Genomic DNA, 23,111 nt, shown 5'->3' on the forward strand with positions numbered 1-23,111 from the left:
CTTGAGAGTCTTGGTTTGTGGTTTAGTTGAAGCATTGAGCTAATTCTGAGGTTGGCTTTTAAAGACTATGCACCCATTCATTTATTTCAGTGACTGGCCTTTGGAACAGGCAGATACCACTTTCTTAATTGTTCAGGTCGAGGTGTGTATTTCAGCCTTGACATGCACTGTTCCCTTACCACTCTCCAGCACTACTGTAGTCTATAAATGAATTCATTCACACCACCATAATTTGCAGTGCATTTCTAAGAGTGGTCATCATCCTGAGGGACATTAAAACTTGCATGTTTGTATTTTCAGTGTTGTTGACATATATTTTTTGGTACTTTGTTCTGTGATTGACTAACAGCAGTTTCTTCAGCTGGCTGTTACAGAATTATTGAGATCTTCCTAGGCCTTGCAAGCAATACATTTTCTTTCCTGCAACCTGGATATTGCACTGTTCCCTCATATTATTTTCTACAAAGAGGAAAACTTTGGTCAGCCAGAAGAAGATCAGCTTCCTAAAATGTATTTGACTTGCTCAGTTGTTCCAGTGTTTCTGAGTAATGAACATGTGTTACTTTTAAACAAACAATACTGAAAAAAATCCAATTATAGTAGTAATTTTAAGTGCGAAAAACAGAATAGTTGAATCCTGATGTACAGCTGGATCTTCTTAGTTTCTTTCTAAACAGCATAGATCCAACTGTTTCTCCCTTTTCTTGTGAATTAGTGGCACAGATAAATTATACCATAGAGACTAATGCAGTTCAGACATGAAAACATTTCACTCTTCCAGTATATAAACAGTTCATATGCTTCGGATACATAACATTAGTATGTAATTCCAGTTGCACACTAATAAAAGGTCAGAATAATTTTATATAATAAAGGCAGGGTACTGCTGTATAAAAGCAGTAACAGGATGGACCAATGCATTAAAAGTTCTTAGTGCACTTAAAAGCTTTTAAACTGGAAAAGCTGTTTTTCTGGCTCAGGCAGATTTTTGTCTATTAAATATTTTCTTTGAGTTGTCCCCATGACTCCATTTCTCCTTTTTGTGTTTCCTCCAGACGTACACGCCAGAACAAATCCCAGAGCCCTCATCAGCCCTGCACTGCAGGGAGAAGTCTGGATAAGACCCCCAGCCTAGCCAGTAAACACAATGTGATAAGCTGGTGGCTGTCACTGTCACCCAAGGGCACCCTGGGTACCCATTGCTGTCCTATTGGAGGGAAGGACTGAACATCAAAGTCAGGTTTCTGCAGCAGTAAAGTAGGGCAGATGAATAAAGGAAAACATTTTAATAACTATGCATTATTAATATCACTAGCAGGCTATTAAATCACCCATACAACAGGCATTTAATGAAGGGAAATATGTTGTTTGAACATTGTGTAATTGTCAAACTGACTCATCTGGCATGCTTTGCTTCTTGAGCTATGACAGTTTCGTGAGGTTGCCAGCAGAACTGAAAAGGTTGGCATTTCACTGTGGAGATGCAGAATCATCTTTCAGCTGAAGCTACAAAGTCGTATTGGAGACAGCTAAATTCAGTCTGCCTTTTTTGTGACAAATCTTTATACTGTCTTCATCTGTCTACCTGTTGGTTTCCCACTCTCTAAAGACATTGTAACATTTTCTTCCCCTCAATGCTTTGTCTTTTTAGGGTATAAGACACAGCCCAATTATTGCAGACCTAAGATATTGTTTTAAATGGAACCTTTTGTCAGATTTAATAGCTAGTGCATTGTTTAAAGGCTAGTCACAAAACCTTTTGCATCTGCAATTTGACTTTAATTTGAAATTCAGCTTCGAAGGAATCCGTATTTAGCAGGTTTTTGTAGTTTGACTAGGTCTGCTTATGTACGGAAAACAAGCTTTTCCATTGCTGCATTTAGACTAAGAATGAATTTCCCGAGGCTTTAAGAAAGTGGAAGAAATAGGATATATTATGTATAATATGGATAGGATGTTAAACATTTTTCTAGCAAGAGGAGTCCTGAAGAAATGAAATACATTCCATGGAATCCCTGAGTATATATAATACCCAATGTAAGTATCACCATGTGTCCTCTTGACAAACTTCAAACTTTCAGAAATACCTATGAAGGTATTCCGACTTCCTAAGAAGTAGGCATTTTTTTTCCAAGAAAAGTAGTGGACTAAAGCTATCTTAGCAAATTCAAAAAGTGAAGTCGGGGATCTGAGGAAGTCAGTTTCTTATTGAATCAAAGCCCTCTTTTTTTTTTTTTTTCCTTTTTTTTTTTCATTTTGATATGACATAATATGGCAGAAGAGTTGAGAAAGAAGTGGATTTTACTCCTCCAATGTATCTCAAGCATAATTTAATACTCTTCTGAAGCATAGTAGATTATTAGAGCATGGGTCTGAGCTTCAGATTAAGCACTACCTAGTAGCAAAACATCTGCCTTGAGTGAAAGCAGTAAGTTTTGCTTTATTTTATGGGGGCTTATCCTTAGAAATAGTCGTAGCAAGTAAAATATACATTGTAGCAAAAGTAGAACTGGTTGTTCAAGAGAAATGATGTGACTGACATGAACAGAATTTAGCCCTGGCCTTGGCTACCCTACAGTTTTGTAAAATACTCTTGGGAACTCATGTGCAATCAGTGAATCTCTCCCCACTTTTTATCAGCCAGAGTCAGTTTTTCAGGCCAGTGGTGCACAAGGCAAAAGTTTGGGACAGCTGCTGAGGTACCAGATAAAAAATGATACATGCCTTCAGAAAATTTAAAAAATGGCCCCGCTGCTTTTTCTGTATGACCCAGCCTTGTTGGTGCGCATGGGGGGATGATGAGAACACCACAGAAGTCACGATTTCAGGGAGAGGAGGCATTGGAAAGCCTCATCTCAGACTGCAGTCTGTCTAGCATGGAGCTTTTCATCCCTCTTGGTACTGGGACAGCTTTAAGCAAGTAAGTAAGGTACACAAAATCAGGCACATCAGGCAACTACTGCACAAAGGTCTGGGCCAGTTTGATGTTTGACCACGTTTTGATCTTGTTTCTTGTGTCTTAACAGTGATGCAGAAATTCAGTGTAAGAGAAAAATAAAGGTAGTGGTGGAGATTTTTTTTTTCATGGACTTTTACCAAGAAAAAAGAGCAAATCTGTGTGCTGTAAAAGCAACAGTTTTGGCTTTGACTTCTGTCAAACTGCAACTTCTCTTAGCTGCTAATAGATGAGAACATCATCACAGTTTGTGTTTCAATTGCTGCCAAAGTGTGAGTATCAGCATTAAAAAGAGCTAAACTTTGATCATTGTGAAGTCTTACATTAAATTTTTGCTTCTTTGTAACCACTGAAAGCAGTCACACTCAGGCTGTGTTTAACATATTTGTTCTTTCATTTACCAAAAGGTATTTTCATATCCAAACAGTGTCATCAGCTGTAATATACAGTGTATATTTGCCCTTCCATTTCACTGGGAAGAGATGGAGCAGTTTGATTTATTAATAAACCAAAGAGCTTTTGCCATAAATCAGAATTCATCAGCTTTTTTTCCTTACATAAACTACTATTCTAATTGGATTTTCACTCCCAGATATTATCTGGATAAAGACCATAATAACATATTTCAAGTTAATTGTAACAGAACACAAATATACAGGCAGATTTAATGATAGAGGACTTTTAGTTCCAAAACTGAGTCATAAATGAAAAGAAATCAACAAAGGAGGGAGAAAGACAATATTGCATGGTACTGATGGGGAGGTTGGGTACATTTAGTCCTCTCTGATCCTGACAAGATCTGTCTTTTTTTGTGAAGACTTTAGGAGGCTCTAGATTGAAGTGCCTTTTTTTAATCTTTATTTGTGACATATAAACCTTAGTGGCAGGTTTTCTTAGCAAAAAGGGGATTCAGCTGTCCAACTGAAGGCAATGTGTTCAGCCACACTCTCTCTCCTGAGTTCAGCAGCCATACCAAACCTGCATTTGATTACATTGGGCTTTATTATTAGGTGTCTCTAGAATTCCCTCACAGACATTCATCAAAGATGTTAGGATTTATTTCTTTTCTTTTTTAAGACCATAATTTGTGCTCAATTAAATGTGTTATATATATTAGGTTATAATAAGGAGATAGGAAATGTTTCCCATTCCATCCAATTTATAAATGCAGTTTAAGCTACAGTGGTGAATATTTGTAGATTATTTTTCCTTTTATTAATACCTTTTATTTTTTTTATTCCACCAAAGAACGTAGTGGGGCAAGGAAGGAAAAGATCATCTGGGACAAAAGGCAGGTGTTATTTCTTGCTAAGGCTCAGGCTCTTGACTGCCAAGCTTGATGTAATTTGCGGAGTCTGATTCTCAGCAAAGCAGTCTCAACTCAGAGCTGTCCTTTGTTTTTACTACTTTTTTTTCCCCCTTGTTTACAAGCTGAATTCTGCACGTCAAAATTTTTCATTCCTCCAGTGGGCTGTAGCTGTCTCTAAGTGACAGCCCATTTTCATAGTTCTCTTTATCATCTCGTGTTTCTTGGAAATACAGAAAAGGTTTTCAAAAGTCTCAGGTGTGGGTGGTTTGAATTGTCATGTATATAGTGTAACTCTGTCTTTCTTCCAGGTGTAACCAGCAAAAAAATGGAGGGTGTTGGTTTTCATCCTGACATATCCTCTAGTTTCTTTTGTCTCTTACTCAAAATCTGGTTTCTTTCCTGAATAGAGTCAACATCAAAAAACCCCAGAGACACACCTGTGTGTTTCAGAGACACTGGCAATAAGATTGTCCTGTGATTATTGGTTCTCAGTCTACCATTCTTACAAGTTTACTCTAGTGGTTGAGGTCTCCAGCAGCTCAGCAAAACCATTATAAAACATAATATATGAAGTGCTGTCACTATTGAAAGCTTAATAATATGATAATTCATGATTAGTTCTTTGCTTCAAATGCTATGCAAAGCAGTTTTATAGAAGTTGTCCTTACTGATGGAGATAAACAGTCTTCTCTGCAGCACCAGGATCAGATATGTCAGTTTTCAATGTGTAGTTTGAGCTAGCAAAAAAAGAACCTTGATTTTTATTTAACAAAGTAATTCTGCTGTGATAGGATGTTTTTTCTCAAACACAACAAGGTGCTAACTACAGGTAAACTTAAATAGTCAGCAACAATACCAGTTTCAGAGTAATGAGTTAGACAATCAAGAAGGTTTTTAAGTGATAATTAAGAAAAAGTTATTCTGTCATATGTGTAATTTACTATAGTAGACTAATTCATCTCTGTTGGCATAAAGCAATTAAGAAGGCTTGCTAATATTTCAAAAGCTCGTGTTAGCTTTTTGATAATTGGCAGTGAATTGATTTATATTGTTCTAAATTTTCACTGGCTTCACTGAACATGAAAGATAATGATAATGTTTAAGGTTTTGAGATTTTTCAGGTAAATTTCACTTTTCCACTGCAGACCAAAGTCATTTGGCATATTCCGGTTGCAGAACAGAAGTGATCCTTGTAAGGGAGATTTTGGGAGGCATCCTTGGATTGTTTTCCCCAGGTTCCTTTGATTTTCAGTGCCAGTAGTCTGCATCTTTGCTTTCATTGCCTTTGGAAAAAAACCCGATTTTATCATATTACAAAAACTAGATGAGACAGTGATTTTGGATATAATTTTCATAGCTTTGCCCTAAATAATGAACACTCTTATTATTCTAGGACTCAGAATTTGACCCCTTGAAGTTCACCAGTGTGATTGAATGTGAGAAGCCAAACAATGACTTAAGTAGGTTTCGAGGTTACATGTGAGTATTTCAAATAGTATCCTTCAGTATACACTCCTTTTCTCTAATATGAAATAAAATAAATGCTTGTTTGCTTTGTGCTGTCTTCTGTAAGTTGCATCATCATCACATCTAAATAGGGCTGCATATTTCAGGCTCTTTTAGGAGGAGGATCCTCTCTTCAAGGTGAGATGGGAACCTCATATTTCCATTCCTTAGGATGGATTTTTTTTGCTACCTTCAATCAGCTTACACTACACAAATGAATGTATGAAGTACTGCATTTACAGGCACTCTTCTCCTTTTTCTCCATGGATTAAAAAAGTCCATCTGGAAATGGGAAGAAATAGAAAACAAGTCCAAGAGAGGCAACAAACAAGAACAATCTGTTGTACACTTTCATGAAGACAGGTCTATTGAATGTTTCTTTTAATACATGTGTCATTGAGGAAAATAAGAAGAAGGCAAAACTGGTATTTCTCCAGCTATGGCACTATTCCTTTCTTCTCATTCAGATAAAATGAAATGATTGGCTCACACAATGGATATGCCTGTACATTACCACATCACCTATGCTCACTTGACTTAATTCTAAACAAACAGAACTACATTAACAGGGTGCTCATCTCTGGCCAATCAGTCATGCTCAGAAACCAATGTTTTAGGATGTGCAAATGTTTTAGGATTTGCTTCTTATGTAGCCTGGTCTGTAGTGTAAAGGTGTGTTGATTGTGGTGCCTTAGGAGATGCACTCTTGCATGACTTATTTTGCTACAGTCTGTTAAGCACGTGGAGAGTGAGAGCTCAGGATACATAATTTTTGCCCAAATTTTAATGACGAGAGTTAAACTGACACTAATTCTATTTCAAATACAATGATTTACCACCCATGTTGATTAGGAGTGATAAGCAGTATTACATTGTGTAAATGTCACAAGGTAAATTGCTGGAGCTCAGGGAGTTTTTTTATAGTGATGCCATTTACCACCATAGTTACTACTCTCAGATGTCACAGATTGTGTAGGATGTACTGTCAACTGGTGTAAATCAGGACAGTTTCTTTAAACTACATCAACTTGTAGCGTGGGAAAATGTGTTCCTTTATTTAGCAGCACAAAGCTCCACAGTTCATGCGAAGAAAACAGTTTGGTATTAGACATTACTGCATGAGGGTGTGTAATAGAGAGCCTGCTCTACTGTAGACATGCCATTTCCAGATATGGAAATGGAAAGTTTGGCAGGTTTTCTACCACACTTCATGTGTGAATCTTAGTCCCCAAAATATTGAGCAGAATACTGTAGAAAATATGCATAAATTTTTCTTCTATTATATATTTACTTATTTACATGTGGGAAAGGCCTGTGGCATGTAACTTACAGAACCACTTGAAATACATAGCAGAAAACATAGTATTATCTTTTTGATGACTATTGTTTAGTATTGATGATATTTAATCTTCTTTGTATTTTATAGTTTCACAAATGATGGGAATATGTTTTGACACAAATGTTGAATCTGGCAGAAAGCATCAGGTGATTTCCAGCTCTCAGCAGCTGTGTTCCAAGAGATTTACAGCTAAAGGCCCATGGGCCATTAGAATTAAAGAGTGGGGAGCAACCCCTCAACAAATAAATTCTCAGTCCCCTAATTTATAACAGAAGAAGGCTTCCCCCCCCACTTTTTAGAGTTCCTTCATTAGTATAATGGAATCAGGAGTCTATTTCAAATCATACATTAACGATATGAATAGCAATTAACATATCTAAATTGAAACATGGCATTTTCGTGTCAAACTCAGATCTTATTTCTTGTTCAAAATTTTACCAGTAGCTGCTGCTTGAAATAATGGATCAGATAACTATCAGCAATAATAGCTCAACTGAAATGATACCAAAATATTAAATAGGAATCCCATGAAATAATAGACTTTACATATGTAAAAAGCTGTGCTGAAACATTACTACCAAATTTTCCTAGACATTTTGACCACTTAGTATGTTTCCAGTTTTGATTCAGATTTTTTTTTCCTGTCTGAAATGTGTTCTTTGGTTTTAATGTCTGTGCTGACAAATCTTTCAGGAAATAGAAATATTTTTGTGTGTGTATGCTGTAAACATGTAAAAAATTCTGTTCCCTTCAGTTTTCCTGAAACCAAATCACTCCAGGTAGCCAGTGTAGCACAGGCAGGCAAGGATAAAAGGAGACATGATATAAAAAATAAAAAGACACTTCAAAATGCATTGAGATGGGCCTAGCCCTATCCTATATCTAAAAAAGTGTACATGCACATTACTGCATCTGAATTCTTCAGATGTTGCCAAAATCTGCATTGAGCACATTTGGGTGTGCAGATGCACAGGCAGACTACCAGTTTTATTCAGGTGCTTGCTTTAATTCTCTTTTGCAGTTTCTGCACTCCCAAAATAACCCAAGCACATTCCCTCACTTTTATTTCCCCTATAAACATATTTTGTGTAAGAGGAATAGAACAAATGCCCCCTGCCCGTTTGTGTCTAGCCAGATTATGTACAGTATGCATGGCAAACATTCAAAAATCCAATTCCAGGTTCCAAAAATAGCAATATTTGCTTTAAAATCTTGTTTGTACCTTTTTGTGTGTATATGGGCAAGGGAAATAGAGAAGTTGTAACTGGGAATGTGATTTTTCAGCTTTTTGAAAATAATAATTTTATTCTTAGTCAAGAACATAAAATTTTATCTGATCATACCAAAATAAGTACAGTTTGGAATTGGAAGAAGAAGAAGAAGGAGAATACATGTGTGTATTTTTGTTTCAAAGGTTTTCATAAGGTGACAAACCCAAATTAATAGAAAACTGTGTTACAACTTATTTAAGAAAAAACAAACATAAATCTATAGTGATGTCTCTTTAATGTGCTATAGTAACAGCTCTAAACCAAAGTAAAAAAACCAAAGCAACCTAGACTGATTTGCATCAATTGAGAGTCAGGAAGTTTCTGACTGGTAACGCTCACTGATATCATGTTTAAGATTGTTGAATATTTTCTTTGGGAGTGTCAAGCCTTGGAAAGTAATGCCAGCTCTACCATTTCCTTTGTAAGACTCTTGATAAAACAAAATTTGAAAGAAAATACTCTCTTTTGAATACAGTTATCATTGGTTACCTTGTTATTAATTGCAGGCAGACACATAAGTTAAGAAGTAAGTAACAAGACACATAAGTAACAAGTTAAAACATAATAGAAAGCAGAACTGAGCTACCATCAGGGTAATTTTTCCCTTGCTGTATTAAACCAAGGCTTACTTCTGTATAAAGACTTTTGGAGTGCTGTAGCATAATAGTAGTTAACTGCAAATAATCTGCCCACTTCTCCTAATTTGTGGTGCATTTGTATTTTAGATGTGAAGATACCACATTTTTGCAGTGTCATCCATGTGAGAAATTGCAGAGAAAAGGAGCATTGCACCCACGCTTGCCAGTGCATTTCCTCATGGCTTAGCCTTTCCATTCCAGGCATCTGAGTGGCTTCAGCCAGACACTGTTCTAAAGAATGACAGAGAAAATTTTCCTTCTTTGCCTGTAACTCACACTGGCCAGAATCCAGAAGCGGGGGAAACAGACTCTTCTGCCTTTGTAACAAGCTTAAGGTTTATAACTGCAGGGCTAGAAATGGGAACTAGGCCGTCTCTCAGCCCAGACTCAAAGTTTACAATTGGCTGGTTTGTTATCAAAGTGAGCAGTTTTATCTAACTCTAGTTTTCATTATTTTTAAACCCAGACCTTTATGTCTGCAATTTTTCCTTCCTTTTATCATCAGTTCCCAACTGTTTTATGTGTATGTTGTGTTAGAGTCACTGGGAGTGACTGTAGACAAGAGGCAAATGATGAGTTTCCTCCAGCCTCTGCTGGCTTCTTTCTTCCAGAGTTTGATTTCATCCATGTTTTCTAAAGGGCTGGTGAGCAACAGTTGAGTTCTCTGACTTCATTTGGGTATGGGAAAGTAAAAAGCAGTACCAAATGCGTGTAAGGATGAGATGTGGCTAAGAAGGCTCAGCCTGTGGGTAAGGGCAGTAGATTGGGGTTTTAACACCTACAGGTTAACTTCAGATGTTGCACAATTGTTTTGGAGTGGTTTCGTAAGCTAAGCTAGTAAGAACAAATATATCATTTTATAGAACAAATCTGCAAGCAGTTGTGTATGAAGTTTGCCATGTGCAATATACCTAGCATAGTCCACTGTTACTGTGAAGTGTAAAAAAATTAACAAAGCTTATAAAACTATAAGCCAGAGCAAGTACCACTTAAGTAGGTTTATCTCTAAAATGTCACATTTATTAACAGAAATCATACTTGTCATTTGGAGATTTTATTGGAAATTCAGACATTCTCATGATTTATAAGAAAGCCTAATGCAGAATTTAGCCTTAAAAATCAGAGGACTGACAGAATCCTGGCAGCAGTGTAATTTTGACAGTATGGATTCATTAAGAAATTATTTCCCATAGTTCAAGCACAGACAAATTGACACCTACTGACATTCTGCCAGAGGGATGTTGGGCAGCCCCCCAACTGATGCTGCTTTGGCAAAGGTGAGACAGTGGGTTAAGGAGGTTTGCTGAAAAGAACAGAAGCAAAACCTCTGTTCTTCTGTCTGAGACTGGCAGGGAGGATGGGCTGAGCAGGAGAAGTTGTCTCCTGACTAAAAAACCACCTTTGACTTTCATGTCAGAATTGCAAATTTGGTGTTATCCACTTACTTCTTTCTTTCTCTGTTTCTGGCCTCCAGTCAGTTGTTATCACTGCAGCTGCTACCTCAGTAGTCAAACCCAATGCTTCTTCTCCGTCCCTGCAGAGAAAAGCTAAGCATGCTTGTTGAAGCACCAATACTTTTAATATATATGTATATCTTTTGAGCAGAGGGTGGGTATAGTATGTTGTGCTGAACTAAAAAAGCCTGTATATGTGTGTGTGTATACACTCAGGTATATTCTGCTCACTAAAAACATTGACTATTGAGGTTATGTGTCATAACCAGCATTATAGAGTTTTCTGCAAGTAGTCTTACTAGACTGGGACAAGTACAGAGAACTCACTAATGTGAACCTTTTCTTCTTACAAATATCAGAGTATTTGGTGTAGTTCCTAGGCCTGAGATCCTAGAAGTCTGTACTTCAATTACAGTTTTGGTCCTCATTTAGAAAAAGAGAAGGACCTAACAGGGAAAAGCATGTATATATAACCCAGATGTGAAGGCTTAGAAAATAGGAAGCAAATAAAAAGAACTCCACCTTAATAAAAAGGACAGTTTAAAGCCAGTTTGCAGATTTTCGGGGACAGAGGATTTTAAGTGTTCAAATCCAGGTAGGCATAAGATTAGGTGTTGTAGCAGCACAATGTTAGTTTTAGTGTAGCATATGGAAAGTGTGATGGTTTTTGATGGTCTGAAAGTGAAGACAACATTTAAACAATCCAGACTTGCTTTAGTCTTCTCTGAGGCATTGGGGTACCTCAGTTGATAAAATGAAATTCTATTCATTTGAAAGTCGTTTTAAATTATTATTTGATTTGTCGTTTTTAGATAGTAAAAATTCTAATACCATTTTGAATTGCTATTATTGTTTTAGAATTTCCCTGTTAATTCTCATAAGGCTATTTTCTGTATTTCTCTGTCAGCTGAAATTTCAGTCAATCCATGCCCAGCAGATAATAAGTTGTAGTAGAAATGTGACTTCATTCAATTTTTTCCTGTGTTTTGGTGTTAGTCAACAAGAATCCTCAGGGTGCAGGCCATCCTTAGATAGTTGGTGAGACAGTTCTGAAAATAATTTCTCTTGTTCTCACTGATACATGGAATAAAAACACAGAATATTTTTCCTTTTCTTTTCACTGAACTGATGTGTCTTATCCCTGGCACATCTTCCTTAGTATCACCACTTCTGAAGCACAGCCACTTCCCAATTTCACCATATTGCTTTCTAGGATTTCTTTAGTAAGCACATGTGAATAGTGGGTTAATCCTGACCAGAACACAGCTGCCTTTAGGTGGACTGGATCAACTGTGATTGCCCAGTCAGTTTCCACATGCACAGGAAGTCCAGTGCATTTTCCAGGCATTAGCTAGGCTGCACACATGCTGTCAATTTGGCCCACGTATCTCTAGTGAGCATTTGTCCAGGACATTTGTACATCCAACAGCAACTGGTGCTGCTCCAGCTGAGCTGATGCATGTCAGGGATCCTTGGGTAAGTAATCTCAAAGTCCAACAGAGAACCTTCCCAGGAGGAGGATCCAATGAAACATTTTGCCATCAAATCAAAAAAAACTTCTTAAACGCTGAAGATGTTTCCTGGGGTTGTTATATTTCAAGTATGATTTAACAAGCTTGATGTTTTGACATGCTGTGTTTTGTTCTGTTTTTAAATTTTCTGTAGTATTCATAAAAGTGGAAAAAAGGATGGACTGTTCAAAGAGAATCTTTTGTTACGAGGGTGTACCATTAGAAACACAGAAGAAGTTGCAGGAATAGTAATCTATGCAGGTAAGAGCTGCTTTTCTGTCTTAAAGGGCATACCACCTTTTTATAGCTATAAAATAATAGCCAAGTTCCATGTGACATGTTTGGTGCAATGCTTTCTGCAGGGCATGAGACCAAAGCCTTGTTAAATAATAATGGACCACGTTACAAGCGCAGTAAGCTGGAAAGGCAGATGAACGCCGATGTCCTTTGGTGTGTCCTCATACTTCTAATCATGTGTCTGTTTTCTGCCATTGGTAAGTGCTCTTCACTGGTAGAAACACTGCTGTTTAAGTTAAGTATTACACTGTCTTGGGATTCATGCACTTAGCTTTATCAAAAACATACATGTCTGCCAAAACATAAAATCCATAAAGCTGTCTCCATACTTATTTTTGTCAAAAATTAAAATGTCTTGACGCACAACCTGATCTAAATACCTTCTTAATCTCAATGAAATATATGCTATTTGTACCAGAGATCTGAAGGCTTAGATTATATTACCCTTGATAGCATCCAAAAATGTCAAGCCCAAAAAAGCCCCCAGTTTATATGTAGTCCCCTCAAAATTACAGGTGGTAGAGTGTAACTTGTCATTAATCAGGCAGTAGAGTAATTTATGAGCAGAGAGTAAACAAAATCAGCACAGTGGTATTCTCCAGTACTACTTATTAAATTGAAAGCACAGTGCACAACATGGACTCACTCTCCCTTAGTCATAACATAGAAGAAATAAGCAAAAGTGTGCATAAATCCGAGTAGAATACTCTCTAAACTTCTGGGAGTGTTTAAGGAAATGCTGCAGTTCAGGTTATGTCTCCTCAGGCCTTTTTTTCTGTTCTTTTGTGAGAAAGAATTGAGTTTTACATTTGGCACAAAAAAAGATTTTTTTTAATATATGGCATGTGAATTACATTTCCTTAATATTTGTGTGTTCTGTAATGTTTGCATGTGAGTCATATGACATAAACACCAGAATGTTTCTTAACAACCATGGTGTAGTTTAATAACAATCTTATGCCACTTTAATACATCTTTGTGCCTTTTTCCAGGTATTGTTAAATGCTTAAAGATGAGTATTTCCAGCTGTGAACCAGCCAGCTTATTAGTTTGCACTGAGTTCATGACACACTTTTGTAGTCTTACAGCACCGGGGAGCCCAGTCCTCAGGGCTGAAGTGCCATGGTGAGGCTTCAGAGCAGGGAGCTACTGCCTGCAGCTGTCCCTTCTGCCAGAGTCTCCGCGGTGTCCCCCGAGCAGCAGCAGTGGGTGTGCCCTGTGGTGGCTTCAGCCTTGCTGGGGCTCCCCAGAGGTGGCACTCAGTAGGTGACAGACAAGTGCACCTTCCCTTCTGTCCCGTCTGCTACAGGGCTGGAAGCCGCCAGCAGAGGGCCAGAGCAAACTGCTCGAGGTGCTGACAGCTACAAACATCTGGGAAGAAATTTGCTCGAGCCCTTTGAGTTGCCAGGGGCTCTGTAGAAATCAGGCCATTTTCGCACCTTCTGTCAATAAAGTATAACTGGAGATATGACACTTAATTATTTCGAAAATCTAAGGGCATTTATAAAACAACCCTCAATGTAGGTCATTCTCAGTGTGGGGCTTTCTATTTTTGCTCTCAAGAATAAAAATACATATATATATTAATAAAGACATTATGTGTGTGATGTCATATTGGTAGTATAGGGACAAAATAATGTGCTCATTTATGTGTTTTTGTTTTTCAAGTACTCAGTACTGGGTTTATGCATCAATATGTAAAGGATCTTGCCAAAGGATGATTTACAGAAGATTACTTTTAAAGCAGATCTTTGTCCTTTAATTCTGTTTTTCAGAATCAGAAAAATTTTCACTATATAATGATAGTTTGAATGATTTTTGTTGCAGAAGAATTCTTCCTTGTTTTTTACGCCTTAAAAACATCAGTCCATACCATTTTAGGGATTTTAGGATTTTAAATCTTAGCGCTGTACTTAAAAAGACAACGTTCTGTCTCTTTTGCAAGAATGTAATTTTCCTAAAACAATAAAAATCTTAGCTTTATTTAATTATCAGCACAATCAATTAAAAAAAAGCATTTTGAGCAAGACCTAGAACATTTTTTTTGCTCTTCATTCCTCAGCTTCCATGCTGTTGACTCTTTTGATACTGTTATTTCATTAGTTCATTAGTTTTGTGCATGTGGTAGACATAATTCACACAGTAAAATTAAAGTTTCTTCTAAAGCTAGTTTACTGATAGCTGACTGGTGATATATCTAGTACAGTCAGTTGAGTTCTTTCGTTTTAACACACAGCATATCATTGAAATTGATCATTTTCTGAAGAAGTGAAGTTTTCTTTGGTGACGAATTCACACTAGTCAGCTTGCTTTATTTAGATAAAGTTATGTGAAATGAGTCTTACATGGCTTAAGGACAGCCAAAGCCCCTTCTCAAACCCAAAATCACAAGACAGAAAAATCCATGGGTTTGGGGCATTTTTCAGAATTCATGCAGAATATTTGAAAACAAATAACAATTTCCCACATAACTCTTAAGAACATCTTAAGTCATACCATAAGCATTTTTGCTTGGATTTAATTTGCTTTTTTCTCTCTTCCAATTTTTCTGCAGGTCACGGTCTATGGGTATGGCAGTATGGTGAGAAGAAGAAACCAATTTTTGATGTTCCAGGGCCCGATGGCAAATATTTGTCACCTGTTTTAGCTTCAGTGTATTTATTTCTGACAATGATCATAGTGTTCCAGGTAATCAAGTTGTACATGCTGTCACCTCTGTTTCTAGTTGGCTGCAATAAAGTTATATATGTGCAATATATGTAGCACTCGTTCCATGTACGAAGCTAATCAAGCGCTTAAAAGATACCAGAGGGTTGTAATCAGTAGCACAGGGTCTATTTGGAGGCCTGTCACCAGTGATGTCCCCCAAGGTTCAGTACTGGGCCCAGTGTTGTTTAATTTATTCACCAATAACTTGTATGAAGGGCAGATGCCTCCTCAGCAAGTTCACTGTCACCAAGCTGGGAGGAGAGGCCAATACCCCAGAGGGCTGTGCAGCCCTTCAGAAGAACCTTGGCAGGCTGGAGAGAATGTTCAGAGGAGGACTGCCTGAAATTCAACAGAGGCAAGTGCAGGGTCCTGCACTTGGGGAGGAACAGCCCCATGAAACAGAAACTCTTCCTATCTACCCACTGTGGAGCAACACCTCAAAGGATGCCACTTTGGGCGCAGTGTTCTGCTATGAAAATAAGTTTTATACTTTTTTACAGCTTTTCAGACGTATTTCTCTTAGCAAAACCATATGTCAGCCAGGTAACAAACTATATTAAAAGTTTCTTGGTCCTGAGGAGAAATATTTTGAATGTTGAAAGTGGTTAAGTTCAGAGAAGTAAAGGAACCTCATGTCACCAAGATATATGGAAGTTTTCCTAGTGGGACACTGGAGGAGGTTGCTTTACTGGAGGCAGCAATTTGTTTATAAAAGGGAATGAAAAAAAATGTAAAAATAATTTTTACCCTGAGGGATTGGGTTATGATACTGTTTAAGAAAACTCACCACTGATTTCTTTAAACACCTACATTTCACTGTAGTTTTGGTTTAAATGACCATATTCGCCACCCACAGCCATGCTATAATTTCTCCCACGTATCTAATTCAGAAAACTAAACAATGTATGCAGTCAGGAATCTCTATCCTGAAAAAAAATCTGCAGAGAAAAACTCATGTATAAATTAGGTATTTTATTTGGTTTTGACAATCCTCAAGAAACAGTTGAAAATCTTTTCATGTCTCCTTCTTCAGCACTTATAAAATGTGATCTTCATTCAAATAATTTGCAGTACAAAAGTCAAGGCCAAAGATATTGTTCCTATGGAGAGATTATCATTTCTCATTTTGTTTCTTGTATTCCTGCCAAGTTAATTTGTAAACAGTCTATTTATGCAGAACAATTTTATTAGATCCTTTCATATCTACAGTATTCTGATTGTATGGTCTGATTTGGGTCAGGTTTTTTTTTTCCTTTTCCTTCCCCAACTAGTTTAAGTCTCAGCTTATTAGCCTAAGAAATATTTGCTTCTGTCCATATTTTGATAATCAGTTTTCTAGACATAATAATGCATTCCAGCTCTGCAATTCACCATGGGTTTTCCTCATCTGACACAGTAAATAAACTCTTTAAACATGATGATAACTTCAGAGTAGATGTTTAAATTTCATAGCCTCTTTATGTTCCAGTCTAGTATCAAGTTAGCTTTAATAATTGATTGTGTTCTTGCTTCTGTTTTCTCCTAATTCTTTCCTTTTGTGTACTCTAGGTTCTGATTCCTATTTCTTTGTATGTATCTATTGAAATAGTTAAAATCTGCCAAGTATACTTTATTCATCAAGATAAAGATTTATATGATGAAGAAACAGACTCTCAACTGCAGTGCCGAGCTTTAAATATCACAGAAGACTTGGGTCAGGTGCAGTTTATCTTTTCAGACAAGACTGGGACACTGACTGAAAACAAGATGGTTTTCCGAAGATGTACTGTTTCTGGAATAGAGTATTCCCATGATGATAACGGTGAGCTCATGGTCACGTTTTCTATCTAACAGTTGTACTTTGGGCAAACTGAAGTAGTCATTAAAGTTGCTGTAATCTTAAATCAAAAAGGAAAACAAAAGAAATTTAACAGCTGTTGTCAGATCAGTGTAATTCGATGGCTGTGTTCAGCTAGCAATGACGATCTTACCAGAGTGTTCTGTTATATCTACAGTATGTTGTCGAGACATTAAAAGCTTCTGGGTTTAGCTCCTGATGTAATAAAGCACTTGAGTGCATGGCTGATGTAAGAAAATTGCATGGTGCTGCTGGTATCCCACTTCTTTGGTGTGTTTGAAATATACAATGTAAAATAATGCTTTAAAGCATACAGCCAGATTAGTGTCTGATTGAATACCTGCAATGAGATTGTCCTTTTGTACTGAGAAACAAATGCAAAAATAGCAGTTTTCATATTAACAAGAAACATAATTGGATAGAATCGCATATTTTATGTTACTTTTGTCAGAGTCTTTTCAGTGCTCTTGTGTGAAAAGTGTCTGTCTCAGATATGTTTGCTCTATGAACACTGCAGTGGAGAGAATATCCACATTCAAGTATCAGCCTCTTAAAACAGTAAAAGATTACTGTTTTTCACAAGGCAGTGTGAGAGTTGTCATCCCTGCTTTATTTCTTCATCCTTTTAAAATTTTACAATGTTTGTGTTATTTTTCTCTAACATACTACTGTTATCATTTTTGAAAGAACAGGTCTTAACTCTTCAAATCATATTCTGTATGCAGGAAAATATTGACAACTACAATATTCTTTTGTGCAAAAAATAAGTTTCTTGTTCTACACAACACATATAGATCTCTGATTAGGAAGTTTTCTCAAAGAACACTAGAGAATTTCAGCTTACAAATAAGATACAGAATAAGATAAAGAATCAAAATAGACTGGGAACTCTAAAACTTTGAAAGATACTTTAGAAAGATGACAAGGTCTTAAACCAGAAAAAGATATTTTGAAGTAGTGAATTGTCCTTTGTTTTCTCCTACTTTAAAGTAGTACTGAGACTTTACATTTAAGGCACTTTTTTCCAAGAAACTAGACCTTTGGGTAGTGTTACAAGTGTTATGGAAAGGACTTGGGGAGAACCTGTGACTTTCTACCTCTGTACAGTATGTAAGAAAGAGAAAAGAATTAGAACTTAGCGTATGTTACTGGATTCCTAAATCTGCTTGTGACACTGATTATTCATTCTTTTTTGCTTTTTCTCTGCCATTGATTGTTTGCTTGTTTATACTAATTTCAGAGTGTATTCTGTTCCTCTCAAGAATGATGTTATAGCCAATTAAAACAGTTCAGAAAAGGTGTTTTTATGAGCTTGGTATCATCTGATATGTCAGCTGAACTCAAGCCCTTAAGTTTGAGTGTTGAAGGTTCAGATCTTATTTCTTCAGATGTAGTGAATTTAACAGAAATCTGTGTTTGTGCACGCTTTCCTCATATGATTTCATACTACAATATAAAAGTTAAAGAAAACAGAGTGAATATCACTACGAACAAAAGTGCCAGATACACAAACAGATTGATTTTTTCAGTCCTTCTTTTCATCTATGGCTTTGTTTGGGCTTCATTGTAACTCCAGTCAGTATAAAATTTCTGACAAATATAATTTTTAAATTGCCACAGAATATTTACACAGCATTTTATTCTTTTGTTGTTTTCCCTCTAAGGAAAATAGGTCTTTCTCTACAAGTCTTTATATAAATTGTGATAATTTCTATTTATTTTGTTCTCAGTAATCAGTATAAATACCACAATAAATACTGTGCTTCATTCATGTATTTTGTTAACTCTATTCTGCAGTTTGATTTTATAACCATCTGTTATCTTTTCTGCTGCTGCAGCCTTCTTGTTTAGATATGATAAAATGTCTATCACAGCTCTTTCTGGTTTTAGGGTGTGCATCAACAGCATTTCATTGCTGTGTGCTTACTTGCAAATTATTTGTCAGCCACTTTTCTGTGTCTTATATCAGAGTATCTGAATTTCCTGCATACATTATAACTGATGCCATCCTGCTCTGCACTTCAGGTTTTGCTGAAGATTTAGCAAAATAGAAAATTCTAAAATCTTTCACTTAGGGGGTGATCTGAGTTTGCCAGATATGCTAGAAAATCAAGCAAAATGCATTTGCCTTTTTTGATCTGTTTCAAAGATGACGTATATCCAAGTTTGTTTTTTTTTTCATGCATAGTGTTTTATTTCTTGGAATCAAACTTTGAGCAGCATTTTATATGAAGAAGTTAATTTAAAATTATTGTACATGGGTCAGGATGCAAAAGCTGCCAATAACAGGTCATTTTCCACTGCAAAAGGATTGAAATAACCTTGCTCTGAGCTCTTTGATTTAAGTTTGTTTGTCTGCTATGGTGGGGTAGCAGTGCCTGTCATTCCAGTCGCTTGACCCTGCTCATGATAAGATCCTGTTTTCAGTTTTGGATAGCTGTACAAAACTTTTAACTATTCTTTCAAATTTGTCAAGCCAGATGTTTGCCTCAGGCATAAATTTTAGGAGAGAAATTTCAGTTATAACAGCACCATTCAGCCATATCCAAGAACAAGGCTAAGATGTAGGAGACTTTTTTTCCCATGGCAAGATTTTCTGGATTGTTTCCACTGAAGTCAGTTGGAGGCCCTATATTCTTGGGCTAAGCCATGCACACACACAGAGCAGGAGAGTCATGTCTACACTGGCAAATTGAGGTCTGAAATTTCTGAACTTTTGAACTCTTATTGTCTTTTAAAGCATTTTCTTCTGCATAATCTAGGACTACTGCATATCTGTTAATTACTCAACCAGCAGATTGTGAATAGCTAACATAAATTTTCTCTATGCTGCTTTATAAGCTCTTCTCCCTAAAATTTATTCAGAGTTATAAGAAATTATCCCATTTTTTTTCTGTTCTACTTGCTACTATACTGCATTTGACATTGTCATATCTCAGTTTTTTTGCACTCAGGGAGTGCATTAAGCAATGCATATGAGTTCCCTGACATGTAGATTGATCTTTCCCCTTCTTCCTCTCCCCTATACATGCAGTACAGAATTTTGGGGATTTGGGAGCTGCTTTAAAGGTGTATGTTATGCTGTGTTCAATTTGGTGTATTTGAGGCAGCATGTCTGTTTCTTGAGTGGTGGGATTATCCTTTTTTTCCTTGTAAATTTATACCACAAAGCTGTATAAATACCCCATGTGAAAGGTGAGCTTTATGATTATGAGGGAGAGTTCTGTTTTGCATCAGACATGGATGTGTTAATTATGATTTTCATCACAGAGGTTTATGCAGACCTTGTGAAGGATGTTGAAGCAATTATTACATGCTTTAACATAAAAACAGAAACCCCGAGTGAGACTTAACACATTTTTAGGTATGGGAAGCAAGTTTTCATGAATGTTCTGGAGAAAACATTTACCTCCAGAATTCTCTATAAGCTCCAAGTTTCTTATGACTGGTGGATGGTGCTTTGCCTAGGAGTATTGCATTGTTATGGTCTAGACAAGAGGTGACAAAAGCACAAATAAAAGAGGGCAATAAATTGCTCTAGTGTGAGACAGAATCAGCTGCAGGTAGTATTACTCATAAGTTCTGCTGTGCAAAAGTTTAGCACTGAAGAGGAATCCAGGAATGTAGCATATGTAATAATAGTTCTATGATGGAAGCACTATGAAATACTCGTCCTTGTTGAAGTCATTTACAGTATTTTCGTGGTGAATTATGCACTGATTTGGATCAAACTATGGGAATTTGCACTGCACATTTAGATCCTGTGGAGACTATATTGACAAGCATGGGATACTAGTTACCTAATTGCTGATATTTGCATGGGTAGTAATCTGAAGAGATTACAGTTACTGGAGAAAATTAAACATTTGTGGGATGTAATTTATCAGATTTTTTTTTAGACATCTATGATGGTTCTCTAATACATGCCTATTTCTCTGTGGTGTAGAATTCTCTGTACAAAGAGAATTCCCACCTCACATCTGTATGACTATTATCTTCTCCAAAGCTTCTTCTTAATGGCAGGTAGTTAATTCAGGAGCAGGGTATGCCATGGACCACTCCATGTAAAAGAATGATTGTCCCATTCATAAGTGTCTTGGCTATTTACAGAATACCCATTGGCACTATACTCTGCTTAAATCCCAGAATTACTCTTCCAATCAGTACTACCTTCCAGCCCAAAAGAATGTTAGCACAAAAAAAAGAGAAAATATGTTGTTTCCCTATATGTCAGTGCTCTTCACTCGGGCTAGGAGACAGCTTCTAACAATTCTTAGAACTGGCCATGCCCCAAGTTTGCCTGCTAATCCCAGAGACAGTAGGTGCCCAAAAGCCCACTGTGCTTCTGAAAGTCCTTACGTGATTTAGCTACAACCAGATGGTCTTGGCCCGACATTTGTCGTAGTTGTTTTCCAAATGCTGCATTAATCACCCTCTTGCCTATGGGATGTGATCTCTGTTTTTCTAGTTTTAGCTCCCCATTGTATGAAGCTGTTGACAAAATACAAATTGAATCTCCATGAATACAACCACACAAGTCTGAAAAATCTGAATTTTTCATTCTTTGAATTCCTCCCCTTTCCTTCCAATGACTGAAAAAATCTATAGACAACATAAGAATAAGAGAAGTTTATGGAAGTGAATGTAGATAATAAAAACCTTGGTGATTTTCTCTTGTTTAACAAAGTTTCTTAATCCTAAATCTGAGAGAGAATGAGTTTCTGACTGCTGTCTAGCTTTTCTTGATGAAGGTTGGCTAGCAACTAATTTTTACAGGAAAATACATTATGTTAAAAAAAAAATAATCTTTCCTACTTCAGGGGGCTGTTTTGTAGTGGAATTTACTCACTCTTTTTGTGTGCAGTCATGAGAACATAGCTTGCATAGTCCAGCCATATTATAGAATTATTTTTTCTTTAAGATAGAGAAATTGAAAAACCTTTTCCATAAATGCAGTTGTTACTTCCAAGGGGATTTCTCATCTGCCACCTTTAAAATCTGACAAACTTCAGAAATCAGGATAGTCCATCTAGCCTTTCCTGGAACGTTGCAAATCTTTAGCAGAACTAGGTGCTTCAGGCATTCTGTGTAGCTTTTTTGTAGCTTCTCTTTACCTTTCTTACTGCTTTTTAAAAAATTCTAATTGGTAACTAAGGAGAGAGCCAGTATGAACAGATGTAGAACTCAGTACATAGGGAGTGAGTGTCCCATTTTAAATCCTATAAAAGAATAACTCATTCCTAGAGACAAGTACTACTTCTCTCTAACCATATACCTATACTGACAATTTCTCTGAAAAAATCTCAAGAGAAAAAGGAATTATCTCAGTTTCTGAGTAAAGGGTTCTTAATAAAGGACTTAAGCCCCTGGGGATGTCAAAAGATTAGAGGAAGGGAAATCTTGGTGCTTTCTTATGTCAGGGCTTGCTCTTATGGGCAAGTTCTTGCAAAGTAAATTAAGATTATGTTAGCCAACTTGTACAAATTTATAGCATTCTAGCTGCTTGTCTCAATCTTTAGGTAGACACCAGAGTGCACTTCAGAGTGAAATAAACTTGCACTTATAAAATAATAAGGAAAGAAGGTGCTGTGATGGTGTAAGTGCTGCACATACAGATTTACTTAGTGACAGTTCAGTGGCAGCCTTATTGACTGGTTTGAGGCAAAATGGAATTTTTCCATGGTGAAATGGTGCCCACACAATGAGACAGCTTAAGTATTCTGGCTTGAGGGGTCTGCAGTTTTATGCTGCTTGAAGGAAAATTCTTAACAGGTTCCCAATCTCACATTTCAAGTTAGTGGAACATCTGGCTGTGTGGCAACAGTGTCTCTGTCAGCCTGCAAAATGGACTCCTTGTCATAGTGCATATATGGCATGGAAGGGAAAACAGAAAAAAAAAAACTAAAATCAAAATGAAATTAAAGAAAAGGATTTTTAAAATAAAAGAATTGATCTTCAAGAAGATAAAGAATTTATCTTCTCTATACTTGGCAGTTATTACGGGAGTTTTATTTATAGCTTCTGCCATCTTATGAAAGATAAAAGAAGGTTAATGGAATAAGTATTAACTGTTGTTTCTTCTTTGTGTCATAAATATAAAGTGGAGTTGGGATAGTGAAATCTGACTTTCATAAATTGCATTCCTGTGTTACCAAAGTTGTTTATGTCCTTGCCCTTAATAAGAAACTGGATAGAAAAAAAGATCAAGGCCATCAATTTTTAGTGCTGAAACTGAAAAGTATCCCACAACAATGTCTCTCAGGTTATAATGTTCACAGGAAAAG

General features: G+C 36.7%; 1 protein-coding gene across 2 annotated transcripts in view; it reads left to right on the forward strand.

Annotated features, from left to right (window-relative positions):
• Nucleotides 1–23,111, forward strand: part of ATP10A (ATPase phospholipid transporting 10A (putative)) — a 108,199-nt gene that overhangs the window by 53,849 nt on the left and 31,239 nt on the right. For both annotated transcript variants that reach the window (XM_050975478.1, XM_030234832.2), the window contains exons 3-7: nucleotides 5,659–5,744; nucleotides 12,139–12,245; nucleotides 12,347–12,478; nucleotides 14,836–14,969; nucleotides 16,539–16,791. In XM_050975478.1, the coding sequence (XP_050831435.1) occupies nucleotides 5,659–5,744; nucleotides 12,139–12,245; nucleotides 12,347–12,478; nucleotides 14,836–14,969; nucleotides 16,539–16,791 (712 nt within the window). The remainder of the gene's footprint in view (nucleotides 1–5,658; nucleotides 5,745–12,138; nucleotides 12,246–12,346; nucleotides 12,479–14,835; nucleotides 14,970–16,538; nucleotides 16,792–23,111) is intronic.

The sequence above is a fragment of the Serinus canaria genome, chromosome 1 (assembly GCF_022539315.1).
Source record: "Serinus canaria isolate serCan28SL12 chromosome 1, serCan2020, whole genome shotgun sequence".
Lineage (NCBI taxonomy): Eukaryota > Metazoa > Chordata > Aves > Passeriformes > Fringillidae > Serinus > Serinus canaria.